The 27470-nt window shown below is 38.8% G+C and overlaps 2 protein-coding genes and 1 long non-coding RNA gene across 3 annotated transcripts; 2 read left to right on the top strand and 1 right to left on the bottom strand.

Moving 5' to 3' along the window:
* Positions 1-5241: 5241 nt before the first annotated feature.
* On the bottom strand, positions 5242-6694 carry LOC136062657 (uncharacterized). Its single transcript, XM_065761990.1, has 2 exons — positions 5801-6694; positions 5242-5724 (listed from the first exon to the last, which is right to left on the bottom strand). The coding sequence occupies exons 1-2, from the start codon at positions 6692-6694 to the stop codon at positions 5242-5244; spliced, it is 1377 nt and encodes a 458-aa protein (XP_065618062.1).
* A 4830-nt stretch (positions 6695-11524) lies between these two features.
* Positions 11525-27340, top strand: LOC112034206 (beclin-1-like protein). The gene is given in 10 exon segments (XM_065761989.1): positions 11525-12702; positions 13016-13272; positions 13350-13520; positions 14180-14331; positions 14445-14458; positions 14622-14762; positions 14765-14802; positions 15549-15634; positions 16526-16597; positions 26762-27340. Coding segments are annotated over 10 exon segments (1428 nt in total). The 5' UTR covers positions 11525-12563; the 3' UTR covers positions 27120-27340.
* LOC136062655 (uncharacterized) lies at positions 21210-22906 on the top strand. Its single transcript, XR_010624383.1, has 2 exons — positions 21210-21798; positions 22436-22906. It is a non-coding gene; the product is annotated as an uncharacterized LOC136062655 (long non-coding RNA).
* Positions 27341-27470: the final 130 nt, after the last annotated feature.

Here is a 27470-nt window from a genome sequence, read left to right as displayed (position 1 = left end):
TTTTGACATGTCAACCCAAAGGCCATTTAAAATTCAAGCACTAGTTAGCTAGGGATATGATACAATGTAAATGTATGATTCAAGCACGCCAAGATGCAAAACCAACCAAAAAAAAAAAAAAAAACATATATTATGGAGATTCAAAGGCCTGTTGTCCACTTTAATAAATTCCCTAAAATAATCATATCCTTTAGTTATATTAGTTTTCCTAATAAAGAATAAAAAATGGTTTAAAATGTATTTTACTATGTTCCGAATTAACTCGCAAATACAGCTTCTCACCAAGGTTTTTAGACCCGGACCGTTTATTGAACCGTAAAAGGGAGAGGTTCAAGATTTTTGAAGTCGAACCGAGGTCGAACCCTGATGATGTCATAATTAATTTAATCTAAATAAATATATTAAATTAGTATAAATAGAAAATTTAACTAAAATTATCCAATTAAATATAAATATCTATATTTCAAATATATATTTTCATATCATAACTTTTACAAGACAAATAAGAAATATCAAATCCTAAGCAAATTTAAATATAATATCTATTTATTTATTTATATATTGATTAGTTAAACTTGTAATAATAATAATAATAATTATTATTATTATTATTATCTATATATATATATATATATATATATATATAAAACCGAAGCCTCTAAAGCTCTCACAATTTTCCACATCATCACTATTTTCTTTTTCTTTTTATTTTAGATTCTTTTTATTTTAGTTTTATATCTTATATAGAATCCACCAGAAAAAAAAAATGACAAAAGTTTGAATTTTTATTAATATCAATAATATTGAAAAACGTATACAAACTTGGAGGCCTATTTAAGGCTCCATAAAACTTGATAGACAAGAAATATATTCTAAAATAAGCCTTAATTAATACCTAAGCATAATAGGAACCAAATTTGACCTAAAAAACATTAAAAGAACCTAAAAACAAGGAAATAAATCACCTAGACCTAAAATAACGTTTTTGCATAAAAATACCAAAATTAAATAATTACAAAAATTAGGTTTCAAAAAAAAAAAAAACCTCACATAACACGTTAGAATTTTATTAAAAAAAAAAAGGACTTACCAAAAAAAAAAAAAACTTTAGGATTAAGAAAAAAGAGAGAGACTCCTGGTCGGACTCTCTCTTCTCTCCTTAAAACCTTAGCAATTACCATCTCAAAATCCTAAACTTAACTTCACTTTAAGATTAAAAAAAAAAAGAAGAGAGAGACTCACTAAAAAAATTTTAAATTGAAATAATTTTTTAATAATTTTTTTTTTGAGAATGAATTATTTAATAATTATTATATGCTTAATTGTAAATATTAATTAAAATTAGAGCAATAATAGGAATATAACATTTTATACAAATTTTGCCACAATTTGCCACGTGATGAGATGTGAGTGGTATAGATGTAAACCCATAAATTTTTTTTTTCATTACTCACACTTTGGCTTGTGTCAAATTATAGCAAAAAACTGTGTAAAATATTAGAGAAATAATATGCTCATAATATTTTTACAACAAATCTTAAGTGGCAGGTTGTTACTGATTGTTATCGTTGGGGCAAAAAAATAATCTTAGTGTTAGTTTCAAATTTGAACCAATAACAACTGTGGGGCCAGAATATTGGGCGGCCTCGGCCCATTCCAAGCCAGGCCCAAAAGGCCCACGCCGAAGATTCATGAGTGGTCCGAGGATGAAAGCGCAAAAATCGACTCCTGATGATCATATCCGAGGAGCGCCCATCCTCGGGCATCCGAGACCTCGGGGGAACACGAGGGCCATCCCACCAGAGGACGCTTTGAATATCCGAGGAGGAGAGGGCCCAGTGCCACGCGTCGGCGACAGGAGAACGGCGAAGGAGCAAGCTTGAGGTGAACTGTCACTTCTGCATTGAATGCGCTCACCTAACCCCCCTGGCCGCATTAATGGGGATGTAACCTCTTGACAGGGCAGCATCGATCAGGGTGAGCCACTGGAGCATGGATAAGACCTCTGATAGGACGGACGGTCAGAGCAGAGGCCAGTGGATGATCAGCAGAAGGAAGGATATAAGAAAGAGGAGCAAGATAAGAAGAGAGAGAAGGAAGGAACTTGAGGGAGAGGGGTCTCCTCGGACGAGTGCCGAGGAGCTATCTTCAGTTGTAAACTGGGCTCACTCCCCTTCAATAAAGGGAAAATGATTTGTATCCCGTTGCTAGTCTGTTAGGGCCTATACCTTTAACCCACTCTCTAAAAATGTATTGTTGGGGAACCTTTACAAAATGAGTCCCTACAATTGGCACCGTCTGTGGGAAGGATTAGTGCGCTGGCCGGCGCAACGGGCGATCGTTCTAAGTAGTTATTCTACAGAAGGTTGGCGGTGATGTATCAAAAAAAAAAAAAAAAACTACCAGACAAACATTGCAAAAAAATAAAAAGTCCGAAAAAGAAGATCCAGCAAAAACGAAAATGAACTCCATGTTACTTTATTAAATCAAAGGGGTACAATGTACAAACAGAGGCTCAGGTAGGCGTGTATTAAAACTACTCCTACAAGCTAATTCTACAAACAGAGGCCCAGGTGGGCCTATCCTAAAACTAGCTAAAGGAAAGGGGGCTGAGGCTGGCTTGCTTCAAGGCCACCAACAACTCCTTGTCCGGTGCGGCGAAGCTTGAACAAAGAGAGGAGCAGACGCAGGTGCTCCGGGAAGCCCTCCTCCGTGATGTTCTCTTAATTCTCTTCAATCCTCACGAGCGTTGGCCGTTGGAGACAGCAACACTCGGGCACCAGCCATGACATGAGTTCGCGCATCTCCTTCGGCAGGGGTACGCTCCGGGGAGAAACATGAGGTACTTTAGCGACATCATTCCTGGCCACCGTGCCTGGCACTATCAGTGTTATGCCTAGACTCTGCTGCGCCGGAAGCCCAGTGGGGGCTGCGGTTACAACGGCTCTTGGCGCGGATGTCCTCACACCCGCCCAAAGCAGCCCCATATCTACCAACTCCGATCACAATTCTAGCGGCGTTATTAAAGGGGCTTGGAGAATGGAAGGACTCGAAAAGAGAATCATCAGCAGTGCTAATCACGAAGCTACCAAATTCCAAGAGGACCGTAGACCGCTGGATTTGTGTCAATTCACGAGGATATTAATGAAAGTGCGGCTCGCGCACCGAAATGTCAAGCGCGGAGCGCGAACGGTTAAGGGACGCCTCATAAATGAAAAAGATGGGGACTCGAGCTAGAGGCGAGGTCAACGCCACATGTAAGATCATAGTCCGACACAAGGAGGAATCGTCTCCAATAAAGCGGTCCGAGGACAAACCCCTTCATACAGAGAAATGGAAGTGGTAGACAGAACCAAGGCATTGCATGGTCCTCGGACTCAAGCCTATGGGGAAACTAATCACTCAACTCTACCTGGGTACTAGACAGAACCAAGGTATTGCATGGTCCTCGGACTCAAACCTATGGAGAAACTAGGTACTTACAGAGAAATGGAAGTGTTAGATAGAACCAAGGCATTGCATGGTCCTCTGACTCAAGCCTATGGGGAAACTAATCACTCAACTCTACCTGGGTACTAGACAGAACCAAGGTATTGCATGGTCCTCGGACTCAAACCTATGGGGAAACTAGATACTTACAGAGAAATGGAAGTGTTAGACAGAACCAGGGCATTGCATGGTCCTCGGACTCAAGCCTATGGGGAAACTAACCGCTCAGCTATACCTGGGTACTAGACAGAACCAAGGTATTGCATGGTCCTCGGACTCAAACCTATGGGGAAACTAGATACTTACAGAGAAATGGAAGCGTTAGACAGAACCAAGGCATTGCATGGTCCTCGGACTCAAGCCTATGGGGAAACTAACCGCTCAGCTATACCTGGGTACTAGACAGAACCAAGGTATTGCATGGTCCTCGGACTCAAACCTATGGGGAAACTAGATACTTACAGAGAAATGGAAGCGTTAGACAGAACCAAGGCATTGCATGGTCCTCGGACTCAAGCCTATGGGGAAACTAACCGCTCAGCTATACCTGGGTACTAGACAGAACCAAGGTATTGCATGGTCCTCGGACTCAAACCTATGAGGAAACTAGATACTTACAGAGAAATGGAAGTGTTAGACGGAACCAAAGCATTGCATGGTCCTCAGACTCAAGCCTATGGGGAAACTTATCACTCAACTCTACCTGGGTACCAGACAGAACCAAGGTATTGCATGGTCCTCGGACTCAAACCTATGGGGAAACTAGATACTTACAAAGAAATGGAAGTGTTAGACAGAATCAAGGCATTGCATGGTCCTCGAACTCAAGCCTATGGGGAAACTAATCACTCAACTCTACCTGGGTACTAGACAGAACCAAGGTATTGCATGGTCCTCAGACTCAAACCTATGGAAAAACTAGATACTTGCAGAGAAATGGAAGCGTTAGACAGAACTAGGGCATTGCATGGTCCTCGGACTCAAGCCTATGGGGAAACTAGCCGCTCAGCTATACCTGGGTACTAGACTGAACCAAGGTATTGCATGGTCCTCAGACTCAGGCCTATAGGGAGACTAACTACAAAATATCCCAAGTTGGGAAAAGATCAAGCCCTGCCTAGCCCTTGAGACGTAAGAGGGCTGCCCATGCATACGTTCTCTCTCCTTATCATCGGTACTGGCACAATTGGTCGACATACAATTCAAGCTAAAATCGTGCAGATCAAAGAAAAAGAGGAAAAGCAGGCAGCATGTACACAAATAAGTAATTGAAATAAATAGAAAGGGAAATTAAATTCGCAGTACAATAATGAGTCCGTAAAAGTTACATGGCAAGAGCCACAGTACATAGAGGAGAAGCACAACAAAATAAAATAAAACGACGTGAAAGTAGGACGAGCTGAGACGCTGGGGAGTCTACTCCTTTTGCTCAGGTTGGACAGGGGCAACCCCTGACCCCTCCGAACCCTGGCTTGAGGGGACGGCCTGCAAGGGTGCGGCGAGAGCAGCTGCTTCCTCGGGTGTGGAGGTTTGATCATCGGACGGGATCTCCACTATCTCTTGGGGCACCTCCTCGCTTGAATGCTCCTCTAGTTCAGCAGCCCCTACCTCTTCAACAATCTCCCCGGCCTTAGCGCCGTCAAGGGCAGCCTCGCGGATTGCAGGGGGGTAATACATGCTCTCTGCCTTCTATAGGTCGGACGTGGCCTCCACCCCAGCATGTTTGAGGGCCTCAGCCCAGACCTGGGAACATTATCGCCTACACACCCCCGGGACTTGAGCTTTGTAGAGGGCCTCTACCGCAGCCACCTCATCAGCGTAGGCTGTAGTCTCAGCCTCCTCCTTGGCACTCAGGGCCATCTCCCTGCCATAGTCAGCCTCGTCCTTAGCCCGCCGAGCCTGGTCTCTGGCCCATTCTGCCTCCCTCTGGGCTCCCTCGGCCTTTGTCACCTTAGCTCGCAGATCTGCGATCAGATCCCTCGCGACCTGTAGCTGCTCCTCCGCCTCGCCCAGGCGCCTTGTCTGCTCCTTGGCCTGGTTCTGGGCGCCCTCAAGACCAGACAGGGCACTGTCCCGCTCCCTGGTCACCGCCTTCAAATCCGCTCGGGCCTTGGCGAGGTCAGCCTCGAAATTCTTCAGAGCCCGGGTAGCCTGAAAGCGCCAATCACGCTCCTGGTTGAGGGCCTTCCTCTGGTCGTTCGCCGCCCCCTCCAGCCTAAAGATAGCCTGTACATCCTGCCAGAATAACCAATACGCTATAAGCCCAATAAAAGAAAAAGAGTGGGCGAAGAGTCAAAGTTATAGCCCTTACCATCCCCACATATCGCTTGAGGCTGAGGAAGACCTGCTCGCTCGTCAAAGAGTTAAGCTTGGCCATGTCCGTCGGGAGCAGCAGGCTCCTCTCCAGTGCATCTGCCACGCGTGCACCTTCGCCTTCGTTGAAGTCCCTGAGGGAGGCGTTATCCTTCAAGGGCTCCCCGCGGAGCATCGGAGCTGGGAGCCAGGCCTGGGCCTCAGACGAGGTGGTATTGACAACTTGCCTCTCCTGACTCTGGTCGCCTATTTTAAGCTGCTTGGACGGCCGCAGAGTAGTATCCTCCTCCTGCGAGGACGCCGTCTTATCCTCCTTAGGCCTTTTGCCCTTGTCCTTCTTCTTCTTGGGGCTGACAGGCACGGACCCAAGGGGTGAGCTTGTTTGGGAAGGAGGAGGAGGGAGCTTCTGCTGAGCGGAAGTCGACCTAGTCTTCGGAGGAGGAGGAGGTAGTTTCTGTTGAGACTTCCCCGACTGGCCTTCAATCAGGTCCAACAAATCGGTGGTGGGCTTCCTCTTATAACCCATTGTCGGCGGAGGAGGGGCTCCTGAAGCAAAGAGGTCTGCTTCGGTCAAATTAGGATCACCCAAGTCCCTAGGAGGGTCCTCGGACTGATCAAGCTGAGCGAAAACGTCAAACGCGTCCCCTTCCCTCTCTGGACCTTCCTCGGCGGCCTCAGTGAATGGTTGGGAAGAGGAGGGGACGGCTAGCGTCACAGCTTCCTGGTCGGAGGGCTCCTCGGGGAACGAAAATCCTTCTTCGGTCACAGTAATCATCTGAAGCCGAGGATCGTTGGCTCGGATGACGTGCTTTGGAATTGGAAACGACTTCTGGGCAGGTTTATACCCCAAAATTATGTGGGCGGCCCTAACCTGATTGTGGTCCTCGTTCATATAAACTGACGCCCTCAGCGTTTTCTGCAAGGTTGACTAAATGGAAGTGGCGCTCAAAAGCGTGCGGGTCTGCAAGGGGAAAACACCACCATGTTAGCAAAAGGAAAAAGGAATGAAAAAAGGGGCAAAAGAACTTGAGACCCCTCCTACTCCTACTGCCCCACCTGGTATTCCCTCTGTTGTTGGGCAGTGAAGGCCATCGTGCCACTCCCCTGACACGATGAGGAAGTCCTCATTCAGCCCCTTGCTGGACTCAGGGAGGCACTGGATGAGCCGCACCCTGTCATCCCTTGTCTTTAGGTAATAAGACTTGCCCTTGAGAAGCTGAAGGTTGTAGCACCAGTTCACGTCGTGGTGGGTCAACCTAAGCCCCATCTTCTCGTTCAGAGTGTCCACACAGCCCAAAATCCTAAAGACGTTTATCCCACACTAGGTAGGGGCCAACCGGAAGTGCGTGAGGTAGTCCTTCATCACTGGTCCCATGGGAATCGTCATCCCCCTTTCAAGGAAGGCGACGATGGGAATTACCACCTCGCCCTCCCGTCTATGTATACGCCAATCCCCATCCTCACAATATCTCAGACCTACATTGCCGGGAATTCTGTGGTCGGTGATGAATTTCTCCATCGCCTCCGCAGTATCGACGTATTTCTTAAACCTACCCATCCCAGTTGACGCCTAAAAGAACTAAGAAAGAACAGGCGAAGTAGAAAAAAGGGTGAAGAGAAAGAGAGGTCAGAGAGAGACAGAGCGACTTACTAGAAAGAGGAGGAGCTCCTCAGACAGGCTTTTTGTGCTGGAGATGTAAATGAGATTGTGGCTGAACTCAGGAAGGACGCACGAGAATTCTTGATTACAAGTAAGGAACAGGAAGAAGCGGTTCGTACGGATATTTATACCCCAAATCGAGGAGCCATGCGGGTTTTTCCGCCCATAAATGCGAGACAAACCTGCACCGTTGGATTGGTAACGCCTCATTAGACGTGGGGAGCACAGAGCAGCCTGAATTTAATGACGGGCACGTTACGCGCTCCGAAACGTCAGCGACGTGCTTTGGGTAGATGAATGGACCCCAGTGCTGACGAGGGGTATGGCCGAGGATGTCAAAATCCTTCTCCCCGCTCGAGGATGCGTGCAGCAAGATTTTGAGGGGCTATTATGGGGCCAGAATATTGGGCGGCCTCGGCCCACTCCAAGCCAGGCCCAAAAGGCCCACGCCGAGGATTCATGAGTGGTCCGAGGATGAAAGCGCGAAGATCGACTCCCGAGGATCATATCCGAGGAGCGCCCGTCCTCGGGCATCCGAGACCTCGGGGGAACACGAGGGCCATCCCACCAGAGGACGCTTTGAATATTCGAGGAGGAGAGGGCCTAGTGCCACGCGTCGGCGACAGGAGAATGACGAAGGAGCAAGCCTGAGGTGAACTATCACTTCTGCATTGAATGCGCTCACCTAACCCCCTTGACCGCATTAATGGGGATGTAACCCCTTGACAGGGCAGCATCGATCAGGGTGAGCCACTGGAGCACGGATAAGACCTCTGATGGGACGGACGGTCAGAGTAAAGTCCAGTGGATGATCAGCAGAAGGAAGGATATAAGAAAGAGGAGCAAGATAGGAAGAGAGAGGAGGAAGGAACTTGAGGGAGAGGGGTCTCCTCGGACGAGTGCCGAAGAGCTATCTTCAGTTGTAAACTGGGCTCACTCCCCTTCAATGAAGGGAAAATGATTTGTATCCCGTTGCTAGTCTGTTAGGGCCTAAACCTTTAACCCACTCTCTAAAAATGTATTGTTGGGGAACCTTTACAAAATGAGTCCCTACAACAACTAACCACTTGTAATTTGTTATAAAAATATTGTAAAAATATTGTGGACGTAGCATATTTCAAAATACTACATTACTCTTAAAAATACTTAAAATATTTAGTGCACCTATCAATCATGTTACATCACATTGGGCAGCTGAAAAAATATCTAAATCTAATGGCTGAAATTTTTTTGCTTTTATTAAAAAATTAAAGTCTTTCATCATTTCCAAGTTAGCCACGTGAAGGACAGGGACTTAGGAATTCAAAAGGAGTAAAAAAGTAATGTAAGTCCAAAGAAAGAAAGAGAACCACATACCCTAGAGAAAAAGAGGAAATTACAGAGCTCCATCAATGGAAAAAAGAAAGAGAAGAAAAAAAAAGAAGAAAGAAGAAGAAGAAGTAACAGTAGCAGAAGACGAAGCGTGATCGGCGACTATGTTGGTAGAAGACGAAAATACGTGTTATTGTAATTTGTGTTTTTTATTTTTTATTTTTATTTTTTTTTATTATCTAATGTAGTTTGTGTTTACTATTTATTTGTTGAGCAAGTGTGGAGTTTGTTTTGGTGAAGATTGTTTATTTGCTGAGTAAGCGTGATCGGCGACTGTTTTTTATTTTTTGATCTAATGTAGTTTGTGTTTTTTTGATCTCTGGTTCTTTTTTTTTTCCTTACAAATCCCTTTGTTCAAGATCTGAAATTATCAAATCTCCTTCCGATCTTTGTTCTTCTTCATGTTCTTTCATTTCTTTTAGATCTGATCATAAATTCATACCGGTGTACTGGCCAAAATTCACCGGAAAAGTTGAAACAAAAAGAAACCGTCCGAACCTCAAAAACCGGTCACGGTTCACAGAATCGGGCAGTCGGATCACGATCCGTGCGGGTCCCTGCTTTTTTTTACATGGAACGGTTCTTCAGCCTAGACAGATTGTAAAGCTGAACGGTTCGAGGTTTTCCCGGTCGAACCGTAAGGTCCGATTCGGGTTTCAAAACCTTACATCTCACCAAGATTCAATCAGCCACTTTCTTTTCATTTGTATGCCACCTCATTTCTCCTCGCTCTTTCAATCAATCCCCAAGCTCTAAAAAAAAAAAAAGGATCAAAATTAGCATGAAGAAATCAATAAAAAATAGCTGTATAATAATTTATTTTCCTTCTTTTTTCAAGCAACCATACAGAGGTTATCAATAAGAAATAAGAGACAGAGAGAGAAAACTATCTGGATAGTGGGTTTGGCAATGTTGGGCTGGTGTGAGATGTGGCCAGCCAGGGCGGAGGCATAGTTGGACCAAGGGGGGCAATGGCCCCCCCTAATTTTTTTTTTTTAAATAGAAATATCATATAGGTAATAATTTTAGCAATTTTGTTCTATAAAATTACACTTTGCAGCCCTTAATAATATCATTAATTCTTTTACTAGTAATGCTATTGTAGGGACTCATTTTGTAAAGGTTCCCCAACAATACATTTTTAGAGAGTGGGTTAAAGGTTTAGGTCCTAACAGACTAGCAACGGGATACAAATCATTTTCCCTTCATTGAAGGGGAGTGAGCCCAGTTTACAACTGAAGATAGCTCCTCGGCACTCGTCCGAGGAGACCCCTCTCCCTCAAGTTCCTTCCTCTTCTCTTCTCTTATCTTGCTCCTCTTTCTTATATCCTTCCTTCTGCTGATCATTCACTGGCCTCTGCTCTGACCGTCCGTCCCATCAGAAGTCTTATCCGTGCTCCAGTGGCTCACCCTGATCGATGCTGCCTTGTCAAGGGGTTACATCCCCATTAATGTAGCCAGGGGGGTTAGGTGAGCGCATTCAATGCAGAAGTGACAGTTCACCTCAGGCTTGCTCCTTCGCCATTCTCTTGTCGCCGACGCGTGGCATTGGGCCCTCTCCTCCTCGGATATTCAAAGCGTCCTCTGGTGGGATGGCCCTCGTGTTCTCCCGAGGTCTCGGATGCCCGAGGACGGGCGCTCCTCGGATATGATCCTCGGGAGTCGATCTTCGCGCTTTCATCCTCGGACCACTTATGAATCCTCGGCGTGGGCCTTTTGGGCCTGGCTTGGAGTGGGCCGAGGCCACCCAATATTCTGGCCCCACAGCTATAGTCACAAAATTTTCTACAACATTTTTACAAACTACTGACATAGTAAATTATTATTGGTTCGCATTTAAGTTCATCACTTACATTACTTTTTTAACTTATCAATAATTACTCACCACATTAGTAATTTGTAAAAAAATTTTGTAGCTTTAGCATTTTCCTCCTTTTAAATGCCATAAAAAATAAAATTTGATCTAAAATCTAAACATAATATACAAGCCCAAAAAAATTAGCCAAACAACAAAATTACCAATAGTAAAGTTAAAAACAATTAAGCTTAATCAACAATTTTACCCAAATCAAACAGCCTAATCCTTTAAAAAAAATTTAATGAAATAATTTTGTCCTTACTTAGAAGCAAGACACACGTCAAAAACATACAAAAATAAATAAATAAAACCCATTAGTAGTTAAGCAACAAAATCAAAAGCCAGAGCTCTACATGCAATCAGCAGCAAAGTTGGCCCCCCATATTCCTAGTCCTGGCTCCGTCCCTGTGGTCAGCATAATAACAACGTTGATGGCAAAGTTAAGAGAGAGAGAGAGGGGGGTAATGGAGAAGAGAGAGAAATTGGGGTCGTTTGGTATGGTAGTTTAAGCAACACTTTTTAGTTTTTTAAACAACATTAAGCGTATTTCCACACACTTTTTCACCTATACAATTTCTAAAAAATACAAATAACGTTATTAGAACAAAGTTACCAAACAGCCCCTGAGATTTTGAAATATTCAAACCGGATGGGTTTTCTAAAGGGTTAACTGAATAATTAAACACATATTTTTAATTTTAAACAACAATACACATTTTTTCACTCACATATATTTTTAAAAAATACAAAAGAATATTACTCAAGTTCCTTTAACAAACAGCCGGAAGCAAGTGTTTTGGATTTTCATTTACATGTCATATCTTACACAGTTACACCATTAATTTATTTCGAGTACATCCTGTCCATGAAATGGAGAGTATTCATCTCAAAGAGAAATGGAGAGGATCCAAATCCCTTGCTCCCCATCTCTCAGTCTCGATATTTTCTTTCCCTCTCTCACTATCAGCTCTTCTCTCCCACAGCCCAGCCAATCACTCACCCTCGGGCTCATCACCTTCCATCTCTTGGTTCTTCTCTCCCCCTCCATATTTCGTTGGCGCAACTCATCACCGGCTCCACCATCGTCGTAGCAACCAGTTCTTAGGTTCGATTTCTCAGTTTGCAGCGTCAATCTAGTCCACCAATCTCACCGCCGATATCTGGTTTTGTCTCCTCAATATGGGTTTTGGGATTGTTTGTGGATGCCGATCTCATTTTCTGCCACCGGGTTTCTATGTCGATCTGGGTTCTACCACTGGGTTTTAGTCGCATGGTTTGTTTTGCTAAAAACTGTGAAAGACCACCTGAGTTTGCTGGGTTTCAATCTTGCTGGGTTTTTACCAATAGCGAGTTTTTTTTTTTTGGGTAGCCTATTTGAGATTGGGTGAGTTTGTAGAGAAATTAAAATTCGGGTTAAGAATTTCTGCTTTGACTGAAATTAGAGAATTTGAGTTTGATTTGTTCAGAATTTTGAGTTTGGGTTTTTCGTGATTGAAGGAAAATTTCCATTTTACATGTTGGCAACCAAACACGGTAAAAGGAAAACATTTTCAGTAAAATATTTTACTTCACAACGGAAGAAAAATGTAACGGCAAATGAGTCCAGCGACACGGTGATTTTCTGAAAATGGGTTGTATTTTGTGGTCAGGCAAAAGGGTAAATTTGGGTTTTTGAAAAAATTGTAAGGGTAAATTTGGGTTTTCGTATTGGAATTGGACCTCCGAGAGTCCAATGCGAAAACGTGGGTTTTCACGCAAAAACAAAATATTAGGATTTGGTTTGGTTTTCAAATCAAAGCAAAAGACAAGGCTCAATAGTGTGTATATATAAAATAAAGAAATTGAACGAATCAAATAAAGGAGAAGCAAAGCATGGGGGATAAGAGTCGGAGCCTACCCGTGGATCCCAATCTGCCCCGATGGGTCTGCCAGAACTGCCGCCACTCTCTCTGCGTCGTCGGCGTCGATTCCTACGCCGACAAATTCTTCAACGACTATTCCTCTCGCTCCGGTAACCAATCAAATTTCGCAATTTCATTCTCTTTTTTATTTTCTTGCAGATTTTGATATGAGACCCTTTTGAGTAACTCAACTCACAACTCCTTTTTTTTCCTTAGCTTCTTATTTCGAGTAATTATTAGCATCTGGGATTTGTACAAAAAAAAGAAAAGAAAAGAAAATCAGCCTTATGTGTTTTTTAAAATTGATTATAGTATTTGTGTTTCACATTAATATTATATGATTTTGCTTGAAAAGTGATATGGTTTGTTTGGTTGGTTTGTTGATAAGTATGGTATGTGGTTTTCGGCAATGAGGATGTGTAGGAATGCAGGGGTCTTCAATTCATGGGGCCAATAGTGTGTTAGGTTCGACGCGGATGGACAACTCTTTTGTTGTGTTATCAAAGCAAAAACCCCAGCAGCAGCTACAAGGGATTCCTCCTCGTCCTCGGGCTGGGGCTGGACCTGTCCAGCCGGATATTAGCCAGCCTGGGAAGACAATGGAGGAGTCATTTGTGGTTGTGTATAATACTATTACTATGCTCAAACGTGCATTTGAGATTGCCACAACTCAGACCCAGGTATGCTTATTGCAGAGGAACTCGGATGTAAATTTTAATGTTGCTTTGAAAATTTGACTCCATGTTCATATTTACAGGTTGAGCAACCTTTATGTCTTGAATGCATGAGAGTGTTGTCTGACAAACTTGACAAGGAGGTTGAAGATGTGAACAGGGACATCGAAGCATATGAGGCATGTCTTAGGCGCTTGGAGGGAGAGCCACGTGATGTTCTTAGTGAGGCTGATTTTCTTAAGGAGAAATTAAAGGTGCTTACTCAGCAACTGGCTCTAATCCATTAATCACTTTGTTGGACATGCTCTTGCTTTTGATTTATAGGAAGTTAGTCAGCGTCTTTTTTAAATAATTTACCTTCATGTCTGTGTGAGTATTGAATTTAGTGATGAAATTTGTTGATCCACACTGGTATCTAAAAGACATTCGAGTGCTAATGCTATCATAAGTGCTACAACAATGTTTATCCTTTGGGAGGGTGGGGAAAGGGTGTTAGATCTCACATGTTGGAAAGATTTTTTAATTGTTGAAGTAAACAAAGTGCTCAATGATTCTTTGTTTTCATTATTTTTTGGTTAATTTTACCTATTGCACAAAAAGGGGGGCAAGGAGCTATTTATCTTCAAATAAGGAAAGCAATGGTCTGTTAATTATTTTATGTCTTAAAAACTTTCCACATTTGTAGTTTTATGCCTGCGTTGTACTTTTTGAAGGTATATTAGATCAATGTGACCAGGATACTAGTGGGTCTGCAATTTTACAAGATGAAATTACTAATAAAGCGAATGTTTTAAAAAGGAGTGTAAATGCACTTTGACATCTTACATTAATTTATATATGCTTATTAGATGCCAGATTTTATAGAATATTGTGGTCAAAATGGTCATTCAATTATTTTTGTTTGGTGTTTAAGATTGAGGAAGAAGAGAGAAAGCTCGAAGCAGCAATTGAAGAAACAGAGAAACAGAATGCTGAAGTTAATGCTGAACTGAAGGAGCTGGAGTTAAAATCTGGCCGCTTTAAGGAATTAGAGGAGCGGTTAGTTTCTTCTCCTCATAATGCTTGGTGAAATCATTTTTCTCATATGTTCCATGATAAAATAAAAATGAGCACGAGATTTTGTTTTAATTTTTTTTTTTTTTTTTATATTTGCTTGTAAAAACTGGATATGTTCATAGTACTAAATCAAACAGTTATTTTGACCTTTGCAAGACTATTTTAGTTTAATGTTGTAATCAACTTCCGTTTTCTATTGTAACTCATTTATTGTCCTATTCTCCTATAATTGGATGATGTCTTTTTTCTATCTATTTAAAACCTGAACTTTCGCTGCCTTTAATATGATATTTCCTGAGAACAAAATTGTTTTGGTCAACAGGAAGAGAGAGATGCAGTTCTAGCAAAAATTGAGGTCTCCCAAGCACATTTGGAGCTGTTGAAGCGAACTAATGTGCTTAATGATGCATTCCCCATCTGTCAAGAAGGAGAATTTGGTACATTAACAATTTTCGACTTGGACGACTTCCTAAAGTTCCGGTAAGCAAACTTTATTACATCTATTTTTTTATATGAGTTAATTGAAAGTTTGTCCATCATCTACCTTCGTTGTTTGCCTACCATAATCAATAACCTTCAGGACAAACACATATTGTGTTGTCTCACCTGGGGTGTAAAGCTGCTTACTTTAAATTTCTCTCTCTCTCTCTCTCTCTCTCTCTCTCTCTCTCTCTCTCATGTTCCCTGTGCAATATGCAACTTAATGGAAGGTAGTATTGAATACAAGTCACATAATGCTAATCATTCAACTTAATAAAGCTTAAATCTCATACTTGGGGTTGGTAGTAACCAAGAAATATCATAGGTGTTAGAAGTTTAGCAGATTTGATAAGTATCCACTCAACAAATATTATATCTGCTGAGATGAAAATATGGCAAGTGGCCTAAGGACAACTTTGTTACCTCATATTTGGGATACCTGACATGGGTCATAATCTGTAAAGATACATGTGGTATGTGGGTAACCTTGGATTTATTTCTGTATTATTTCTCCTTATTGATGTTGCTTGCCTCATAAGTTGTGTATTGCTCTTGATACTTATAGAATTCCAAAAAAATATAAAAGTGTGCTGCTCTTGGAATTTGATGGCTTTTAATTTTACCTTTTCCTTTATTCTTAGTAGTTTATAACTTAACTGAATTTCTCCTTTTATAATTCTTTTCTTTCTCACACTTTGATAATTATGATTTGCTTATGATTTTTACCGTGTTCTGGGATCATATAGGTTGAGTGGGATGAGATAAATGCTGCTTGGGGCCAAGCTTGTCTTCTTCTCCATACAATGTGCCAATATTTCCGGCCAAAGTTTCAGTATCCTTTATCAACAAAATCTATGGATTTATTTATTTTTGAAGTTGTTATAATTGAGCATCTTTATTTCTTAATTCTATATGTTTAAAATGATGATATTTATAGTTAGCAATATATGAGATATAATATATGTACATACATGCTTTATTTGGCTCAAGGTTTTGGAAAAACTTACTAAAAATTGGGTATTACAAAGGGAAAAAATGTAAAAGATTTTTATTACTCATAAAAAAAATAAATAAATAAATAAAAAAAATAAAAGATTCTAACTTGTGTCCTACTTTTTCAAAAATTGCTGTGTCATCATACCGTACCTGTACCCATACCCTTTCCGGTATTCGTGTAGGTGCTTCCTAGCTTTCAAATTGGTCCCTTAACTATGAAAACTTGCATTTTACAGCCTCAAGTTGCAACAGTATCAATGTGCCCCTTATGTTAACATCCATTATAATCTTGCCGATACTCACACAAAAAAGACATTTTGGACAAAGAAATAGAAAGGCATTTTTTAGCGGGTTAATGGTGAAAAATCCAACAGACCATAATGGAAGGAGCATATTGACATCATTTTAACAGTTGAGGGTGTCAACTGCAAGTTTTAAAAGTCCCCTAACTGATTTTGAAGCAGCCCCAAATTTAGAGAATGTAAAGTGCATAGCATTTAATTTTCATTTTTAATTATAAGTCATAATCTCTCTAGGAAATGCCTTGTTCCTATTGAGGCAATCCTCCATAAGCTTCTGTAGAATGAGGGAATCTATTCTGTTGGACTAGTGGACTCCACAAACTCTAATTAATTCATGCATTCTACATTGTCTTATATTCTGCATTGTTCGGCCAAGATTGTCTCTAAAATGATAAGTGTTGTATCCTTAATTCTTTTATCTTTAGATATCGAATAAAAATTATTCCTATGGGGAGCTACCCTCGAATTATGGACAGCAACAACAATACTTATGAGCTGTAAGTGTAGACTACTCTCTTGATAGTTGATACTGAACCGGAATTTACTGAGCTGATTTAAAATGATCAACTAAGTGCAATATAAAATGAAAAGAGCATGGGCATCAGTAACCTGCTGTGCATGGTCCAAGGAGTTGGGGGGGGGGATGCCAAACTCTCCCAACTACTAACCTCCACAAAACCTAGACTCAGTATAAAAGCAAGCAACGCAGAAAATAAGAACATTAAATATGAAGGTCACTCTCCTCTCTTCTGGATGAATTTATAAAGATATCTTCACAACTATACATACAAAGACATATAAATGGAATATTGTCCATAAAGATAAGAAAACTTACTTATAGGGCAATTTGAATTGTTTGTCAGGAGGTATGTTGTTTTCCATATCCCTTAAACGTGCAAACTCAGCAAAGTCCTTGAGGCATGTGACAAACAATGTCATTGCTTTGTCATAGCGAGTGCTCCAAAACAAGTTCACAGGACCAAACCTAAGAAATACTCATCGTTAAAACAACAAACAAATAAACAATATGAAACAGAAATGTGAATAGGTTAATCACATACATGGTCTACGCATCTTTTTTTATTAAGAAAAAATCAATAGAAAGGACATCCATAGATAGAAGCAGTATATATAAGAATTAAAAACTAAAAACTATCAATATTGTCCACAAAATAAGATAAGAAACTCTGCCAATACCAATAGACTACTCATACAAAGACTGTAAAACTAAAAAAATAACTTCATGAGTAGAACTTAATGTGTAATTATTTCACTCTCTGAACTATCCATCTCACCACTACACTTGTGCATGCAACACTAGTCTATCATGATAAGGTTCTTTTTAATTAGATTATCCATTATTAAAATTTATTTCAAAGCAGCTGTCCAGACAAAAAATGGAAATTTTCCTAAGGACTTTGCTACCCAAATACTCCTCCAAGGAAATTGCACAGCATTACAACCTCTTAATGTCTCAAAATAATACCATCAAATTTAACTCCAAGTTTCAGCTTACAACATATCAAGAAATGAGTTCACAGATTCTATTATAAAGGATTCAGTTTCCATGCAACTAAAGGTGTATATGTGCCATGTTATTTAAAATATCATACCACCAAAGAAGTAATGATAACTGAATTTAAAGAAAAGTGATCCCTGTGTTCATCTTTAGATTTGTATATTGCTAAATCTTTATCAATAAAATGGACTCTCTCCCTTTCAAAGCAAACAGAGAGGATCCTTTTCCAAATAAATTTAGGCTTTCAGGATTGACTCATCCTGCCCACTGAAAAACTCAAATAAGAATACACAGAAGCTTTTTTTTATCTTTAATGATTAAAAATATATCAGGAAATAACTCCTTGAGGGCAATGTCCCCACACCACACATCATGGCAGAAGTGCACCCTTCTTCCATCCCCTACCACATATGTTATGAAACCCAAAAACCTCTTCCAACCAACCCTCATGCTATGAATTAAACTTCACCCATGGGCCATGAGGTCACCTCACTAGATTTGTCCACTAACCCATACTTCCCCAAATACGTCTCAAGAAGTGATTTCCTTCCTCACCATAACACCACAACCATTTACCTAATAAAGCTTGGTTGAATGTAGATAATTTTATCAAACCCAATATTTCATATTGTACGAGGGAACAAACCAACTTTTAATCCACCAAATGAGACTTGAATTCCACAAAGCTACTGCCTACATAGGATTTTCCCATATGCCAACCCTTAAACAGGCTGCTCATAATTTGTAGGGAACAGACCAAATTAGATCATATCCCCCCACCCNAAAAAAAAAAAGATGATTTGACATGCCCAAACAGCCAGCCCGCGCATTTTGGTATTAGACTGAGAGAGGGGAAACATTTGTGTATAATCCCATCAGACATCAGTAGACAACAGTTACCTTTTCCACACAAATTCCCAACATACAAATCAACTGTTAATCTCAAATTAAAGTTCAAAATCAACGGTGTTGATAAGAGTGGAAGCTGAGCACGATTTGACTAATTGCAATGGCACAATTACCCAATTTCGAATCAACAGTTATAATACAAAAAGAAGACCTAATTTAACGGTGAGAATTTCATATCAAAGATTAGATATCTAAACGGTAATTAGATACCTTGTTGCACGTGATCTTCTTGTGATTCGTTACCGTTTAGATATCTAATCTTTGATATGAAATTCTCACCGTTAAATTAGGTCTTCATTTTGTATTATAACTGTTGATTCAAAATTGGGTAATTGTGCCATTGCAATTAGTCAAATCGTGCTCAGCTTCCACTCTCATCAACACCGTTGATTTTGAACTTTAATTTGAGATTAACGGTTGATTTGTATGTTGGGAATTTGTGTGGAAAAAGTAACTGTTGTCTACTGATGTCTGATGGGATTATACACATACATGTTTCCCCTCTCTCAATCTAATACCAAAACGCGTTTTGTATTATAACTGTTGATTTGAAATTGGCTAATTGTGCCACTGCAATTAGTCAAATCGTGCTCAGCTTCCACTCTCATCAACACCGTTGACTTTAAACTTTAATTTGAGATCAACGGTTAATCTCAAAATAAAGTTCAAAATCAATGGTGTTGATGAGAGTGGAAGCTGAGCACAATTTGACTAATTGTAGTGGCACAATTACCCAATTTCAAATCAACAGTTCTAATACCAAACGCGTGGGCTGGCAATCTGGGCATGTCAAATCATCTTTTTTTGTAAGTTTATATAAATAATTCGATCGGTTCGGGTTATTCGGGTGAAATTTTTGTAAACCCAAATCCGAACCGAATTATTCAGTTATTTTTATTGCCAACCCGTGACCGACCACTGACTGATTTCAGAACCGCCTGTGGACCTTCAGTTTAGGCGGGTTCAGGCGGGCAGGTCAGTTGGTCCAGGTCACTGGACAGCCCTAAGAGAAACACTAGTGTCATACACATGCCAAACTCTCCCAACTACTAACCTCCACAAAACCTAGACTCAGTATAAAAGCAAGCAACGCAGAAAATAAGAACATTAAATATGAAGGTCACTCTCCTCTCTTCTGGATGAATTTATAAAGATATCTTCACAACTATACATACAAAGACATATAAATGGAATATTGTCCATAAAGATAAGAAAACTTACTTATAGGGCAATTTGAATTGTTTGTCAGGAGGTATGTTGTTTTCCATATCCCTTAAACGTGCAAACTCAGCAAAGTCCTTGAGGCATGTGACAAACAATGTCATTGCTTTGTCATAGCGAGTGCTCCAAAACAAGTTCACAGGACCAAACCTAAGAAATACTCATCGTTTAAAACAACAAACAAATAAACAATATGAAACAGAAATGTGAATGGTTAATCACATACATGGTCTACGCATCTTTTTTTATTAAGAAAAAATCAATAGAAAGGACATCCATAGATAGAAGCATATATATAAGAATTAAAAACTAAAAACTATCAATATTGTCCACAAAATAAGATAAGAAACTCTGCCAATACCAATAGACTACTCATACAAAGACTGTAAAACTAAAAAAATAACTTCATGAGTAGCAACTTAATGTGTAATTATTTCACTCTCTGAACTATCCATCTCACCACTACACTTGTGCATGCAACACTAGTCTATCATGATAAGGTTCTTTTTAATTAGATTATCCATTATTAAAATTTATTTCAAAGCAGCTGTCCAGACAAAAAATGGAAATTTTCCTAAGGACTTTGCTACCCAAATACTCCTCCAAGGAAATTGCACAGCATTACAACCTCTTAATGTCTCAAAATTATACCATCAAATTTAACTCCAAGTTTCAGCTTACAACATATCAAGAAATGAGTTCACAGATTCTATTATAAAGGATTCAGTTTCCATGCAACTAAAGGTGTATATGTGCCATGTTATTTAAAATATCATACCACCAAAGAAGTAATGATAACTGAATTTAAAGAAAAGTGACCCTGTGTTCATCTTTAGATTTGTATATTGCTAAATCTTTATCAATAAAATGGACTCTCTCCCTTTCAAAGCAAACAGAGAGGATCCTTTTCCAAATAAATTTAGGCTTTCAGGATTGACTCATCCTGCCCACTGAAAAACTCAAATAAGAATACACAGAAGCTTTTTTTTATCTTTAATGATTAAAAATATATCAGGAAATAACTCCTTGAGGGCAATGTCCCCACACCACACATCATGGCAGAAGTGCACCCTTCTTCCATCCCCTACCACATATGTTATGAAACCCAAAAACCTCTTCCAACCAACCCTCATGCTATGAATTAAACTTCACCCATGGGCCATGAGGTCACCTCACTAGATTTGTCCACTAACCCATACTTCCCCAAATACGTCTCAAGAAGTGATTTCCTTCCTCACCATAACACCACAACCATTTACCTAATAAAGCTTGGTTGAATGTAGATAATTTTATCAAACCCAATATTTCATATTGTACGAGGGGAACAAACCAACTTTTAATCCACCAAATGAGACTTGAATTCCACAAAGCTACCTACCATAGGATTTTCCCATATGCCAACCCTTAAACAGGCTGCTCATAATTTGTAGGGAACAGACCAAATTAGATCATATGGCATGTCAAATCATCTTTTTTTTTTTTGTAAGTTTATATAAATAATTTGATTGGTTCGGGTTATTTGGGTGAAAATTTTGTAAACCTGAATCCGAACACAATTATTCGGTTATTTTTATTGCCAACTTGTGACCGACCATTGACTGATTTCGGAACTGCCCGTAGACCTACGGTTTGAGCGGGCGGGTCGGTTGGTCCGGGTCACTGGATAGCCCTCTCTAAACCCTTTTTTTTTTTGCTTGACAAAACTGTTTGCATCTTGCATTTAGCATGCAATATCTCTCTGTCTGTAGCTGAACTTTTTAATATTAAGAATTCATCATCTTTTATATTACCTTTTTGCTTAGTTGATTCTAAGTTACTGGTTACTACTCATTGATTGTCTCTAAAGGTAAGCGCACAGCACAAGCCATACTCTCAGGTGAGAGCTAATTGCTGGTTTTCAATCGAATGGGAAACTAATATCTTCTGGAAAAGTTGTTTTACATTTACCATTTTTTGTCTAAATCGTGAGTTTAGTAAATGTATCTTGTATTGCCAGGAGTCTTGTAATACAATTGGCACCGCTTAGTGTTTCCAACAAAGACATCCATGGTTTGAATTCCCCCCTCCATTTAACTATGGAATTATAAAAAGTCTTGCATTTTGTATGCAAAGTAGTTTGCTCACTTCTTTTGCTTGTACAGTAATGTGTGAAAATGACAGTTTGTCATGGTTTAAATTAGTTGGGTGTGGAAAAACTGTAATGCAGTAACATCTTTTCTCAGGAACTTCCTCTCTGCCATTGTAGTATTGGATTTGAAATAAACAATGCATGATAGTGGAAAAATTCAGATTGATTGAGATTTTTTTGTCATATAATTGGGAATTGATTATACTTAACAAAAAAGTAATTGGGAATTGATGATAGAAAACGCTGACAAGGTAGGTGTATCTCTTGTATACTTCCCATGCATTGTCCTGTGCTCCTATTTAGGGCTTTCTTAATAAATTTTTACTTACCCACCAAGAAGAAGAAAAACCTGAAAAGAAACGTGTGCATAGCTTGAGAAAAGTTGAGAATGATTTCTGGGGGAGAAAGGTATAGAAAATTTGCAGATAGATAATATTCTTCAACTAGAAATTATTCTGTTATGCATGTTGAGGCACTTTTCATGTGTAATTATGGATTAAGATTGTTAATGCTTTTGTTTTCTACATGCCTCTATAATCATTATGGGCTAATTTGCAGGATTGAGAATGACAAAGTTGGAACGTATTCCATCACGCAAAGCTTCAACAAGCAGGAAAACTGGACCAAAGCTCTCAAGTACACCCTCTGCAATTTAAAATGGGCTCTCTTCTGGTTTATAGGGAATACCAACTTCCAGCCTCTTACCTCAGTGGCATCTTCACATGCTGAAGTTCCAGACATAGGTTCTTTATACAGGCGTGGGACCGACTCCAAACTTGAATCTCGAAACACATCAAACCCGTGATACTAAATGAAATTTATACAACATGTCAACTTGTAAATTAAAATTCACAGTTTAATTTTGGTTAGTCCAAATCATTAGTGTTTGTTGGATTATGTATTCCGTATGCAATGGACAGTTTGGAAAGGAAAAGTTTCTATCTTGTTCTGTAATTGCCTTTTGACTTGTAAATATCTTAAGATACATAGATTGAAAGATAATAGACCTGGTTGTCCGTCTAAAACTCATTTACTGCATTATCTTGCTGCAACGTATTGTCCATGATGATGCTTAAGCTTAACAGACAGACCCCGTTAATGCTATATAGGTACTTTAAAACAAATCTTTGCATAGGCCTCCTGTACTTTTTGTTGTTGCTATTTATGGCACTTCAAAAATCATTGGTCTACGTGGTATACTGATAATCATTCATTAGATATTTAGGATTTAAAAAAAAAAATAAAATTTATTGAAAACAAACAACTTCATTAATTAGTAAAAGATACATCAAGGATAAGAGCTTGTTCTAGAAAACAAGGACTCTCATCAATTCAAATTGTGTAAGTTGAATGTGCAGAATTGTGAATGATCTTCAAAAAATTCATACATTGAATATACAAAATTATGTAAATTTTTTAAGGAATTGTGTTCGTTGAATGCTCAAAATTTTGAACATTCTTTGAAAATTTGTGTATGTCAAATCTGTTTTTTTGTTTGTTTTTGTTTTTTTTTTGTACATTTGTTAAAATATTGTGTATGTTGAAAAATAAGAATAGTGTACATTCTTTGACAACTTGTGTAGGTTGAGTACAATGAATTGTGTGCGTTTTTTGAAAAATTATATACTTTGAATGTGCTGAATGGTGTACATTCTTCAACAAATTGTATACTTTGAACGTAGAGAATTATGTATATTCTTTGTGAAATTATGTTTGTTGAAAGTGCAAAATTTCAAACATTCTTAGAAAATTTGTGTGCGTTGAATTTATAGTTTTTTTGTGCGTTTGTTGAAATATTGTGTATTGAAAAAAAAGAAAGCATAGAGTATACGCTTTTCGATAACTTGTGTATGTTGAGTCTAAAGAATTATGTATATTTTTTGAAAAATTGCGTACCCTAAATGTGCATAATTATGTATGATCTTTAAAAAATTGCGTACTTTGAACATACAAAATAATGTAAATTCTTTGACAATTTGTGTTTGTTGAATGCAAAGAATTTTGAACTTTCTTTCAAAAATTGCATACGTTGAATATACAGATTTTTGTACATTTATTGAAATATTGTGTACCTTGAAAATAAGGAACATGTGCACTCTTCTACAACTTGTGTACGTTGAGTCCAAAAAATTGTGTACATTCTTCGAAAAAATGTGTACATTGAATGTGTAAAATTTTGTACTTTAAACATATAGAATAATGTAAATTCTTTGAAAAATTGTATTCCTTGAATGCGCAGAATTTTGAAAATTCTTTAAAAATTTATGTACGTTAAATCTACAGATTTTTTGTACATTTATTGAAATATTATATTCTTTGAAAATAAGAAATAGTGTACACTCCTCGAAAACTTCTACAGAAAGTGGAGAACAAACCCTTCTATGGGAAAGGCTCGTTTTACAGAGAGTAATGTTCTTTTTGTAGACTGGAGGATGTCTCGTTCCATAATAGAGCAATGTTCCTTTTAAAAATTGTAGAGAACAAATCCTTCTGTAGAGAAAGTTTCATTGCATAGAATAATGTTCCTTTTGCACACCGTGGAGTAGGTCTCGATACACACCAGAGTAATGTTCCTTTTGCAAAAAGTGGAGAACAACTGCTTTGCTGGTAGGAAGTGGAGAGAAGCCCAAGCCCATTCTGTAAGATCGCTCCCTGAACTTTGGATTTAATGTTTGTGCACAAACTAATAGTGGCAAAATGAGACTCTGGAGACCATTCTGCGAAAGCGTCAAGCTCAACTTCTTTCTTAGCAAAAACACATTCTAGAACTTGTTTAATAATATCAAGACTAGTGTCTAAGGTGTAAAAAAGACCCTCAACACCAACATAAACCCGAACTCTGAACCTGACACAGTTGTCCAGTGGGATCCATTCTATTGTGTTCGTCGTTGCCCATTTCCACTACTTCCACCACTTACAAGAATGATATCATCATACTGTGGATTACCAGTTACTAGGCTAGCTCTAATACAATTCATAATGATCCAAAGGAATGTGCTAACCGCATCTATACAGTATCCCAAAATGACTAGTCTAATCACAGTTGAGGATTTTAAAGTTGTTAATAAAGCCCAAATTACCCCAATTTATGCCTGATATGGGACACAAAACACACCCACAACATACAATCAATCAATTTCCCCTCAATCCGAGGCATCACAGATACCATCTCAGGAACTTGAGATTCATAACTTTCATTCACAGTTCTCTTAACAAAAGATAAGAAATTTTTAACTCTCAAAGATTAATCATAAATTAAAGGACTTTTTCAGTACCTAGTATAATGTTCAATTTTATTGTTAGTTCCAACTAGGATTAGTTCTTGTAACATAGGTTTATAAAGGACCACAGGTTCGATGAAAAATTGGTCCTATAAAGTATGCTCTTTAACACAACTCTAATGCATCCTTACTCCCGGGTAGGATGCAAATGGTGCTTAGTTCTTGAACTATAATAATGTTCAAAAACAAAAGCAAAATCTAATCATTTTTCCGGGAGAGAAATAAGAAAAGGAAAAAAAAAGAAAATTTGGTATTTTCTCTTTCAGTTTTTGTTCGGTGCATCAGGAGATTGAAAGCTAGTTTCAGAGGAGACTAGACTCACCCTTCTTTTTACCATGTACAGTTAAAAATGAAAAGATACAATCAAATTTTAATGTACTTTTATATACAAAAATGACTGAGATCTGATATTTATCAAATGAGTTATCCAATAAGTCATTTGTAATTTTGTTTTATATTTGGAAGGTTGATATTGTGCAGAAATAAAACTTGTGTATTTGTTTTACTTATCTTTGTGTTATTTTGTTTTAGATAGTAATGTTAGGATTTGTATAATTTTAAAATTGTTGAATAAGTATTAATAAGTTTAATTGAGTTCATTCTTGATATAAGTGGTGAATTCAAAATAATGCATTTTACATTAAGTAATTTGTTGCATAACTTTCCAAATGACAGATACATGTTGTTTTCTATATAAAAATTAAATAAAAAAAAATTAATGTGAAAAATACGGGTCAACCCGACCCGACCCGAAACCCGATTGACCCAAACCCGATTTTGACCCGCTTAAAGTGACCCGATTTTGACCCGTGACCCGTTTGACCCGTAACCCGATTGACCCGACCCGACCCGACCCGACCCGCCCGTTTTGCCATGTCTACATACTCTCAGGTGAGAGCTAATTGCTGGTTTTCAATCAAATTGGAAACTAATATCTTCTGGAAAAGTTGTTTTACATTTATAATTTTTTGTCTAAATCGTGAGTTTAGTAAATGTATCTTGTATTGCCAGGAGTCTTGTAACACAATTGGCACCGCTTAGTGTTTCCAACAAAGACATCCATGGTTTGAATTCCCCCCTCCATTTAACTATGGAATTATAAAAAGTCTTGCATTTTGTATGCAAAGTAGTTTGCTCACTTCTTTTGCTTGTACAGTAATGTGTGAAAATGACAGTTTGTCATGGTTTAAATTAGTTGGGTGTGGAAAAACTGTAATGCAGTAACATCTTTTCTCAGGAACTTCCTCTCTGCCATTGTAGTATTGGATTTGAAATAAACAATGCATGATAGTGGAAAAATTCAGATTGATTGAGATTTTTTTGTCATATAATTGGGAATTGATTATACTTAACAAAAAAGTAATTGGGAATTGATGATAGAAAACGCTGACAAGGTAGGTGTATCTCTTGTATACTTCCCATGCATTGTCCTGTGCTCCTATTTAGGGCTTTCTTAATAAATTTTTACTTACCTACCAAGAAGAAGAAAAACCTGAAAAGAAATGTGTGCATAGCTTGAGAAAAGTTGAGAATGATTTCTGGGGGAGAAAGGTACTGGATTGATAATTAGAAAATTTGCAGATAGATAATATTCTTCAACTAGAAATTATTCTGTTGTGCATGTTGAGGCACTTTTCATGTGTAATTATGGACTAAGATTGTTAATGCTTTTGTTTTCTACATGCCTCTATAATCATTATGGGCTAATTTACAGGATTGAGAATGACAAAGTTGGAACGTATTCCATCACGCAAAGCTTCAACAAGCAGGAAAACTGGACCAAAGCTCTCAAGTACACCCTCTGCAATTTAAAATGGGCTCTCTTCTGGTTTATAGGGAATACCAACTTCCAGCCTCTTACCTCAGTGGCATCTTCACATGCTGAAGTTCCAGAAATAGGTTCTTTATACAGGCGTGGGACCGACTCCAAACTTGAATCTCGAAACACATCAAACCCGTGATACTAAATGAAATTTATACATGTCAACTTGTAAATTAAAATTCACAGTTTAATTTTGGTTAGTCCAAATCATTAGTGTTTGTTGGATTATGTATTCCGTATGCAATGGACAGTTTGGAAAGGAAAAGTTTCTATCTTGTTCTGTAATTGCCTTTTGACTTGTAAATATCTTAAGATACATAGATTGAAAGATAATAGACCTGGTTGTCCGTCTAAAACTCATTTACTGCATTATCTTGCTGCAACGTATTGTCCATGATGATACTTAAGCTTAACAGACAGACCCCGTTAATGCTATATAGGTACTTTAAAACAAATCTTTGCATAGGCCTCCTGTAGAGAAAGTCTCATT

The sequence above is a fragment of the Quercus suber genome, unplaced genomic scaffold (assembly GCF_002906115.3).
Source record: "Quercus suber isolate HL8 unplaced genomic scaffold, Cork oak 2.0 scaffold_437, whole genome shotgun sequence".
NCBI classification, from domain to species: domain Eukaryota; kingdom Viridiplantae; phylum Streptophyta; class Magnoliopsida; order Fagales; family Fagaceae; genus Quercus; species Quercus suber.
The sequence above is the reverse complement of the archived record's forward strand: the minus strand, read 5'-3'. Positions and strand labels throughout refer to the sequence as shown.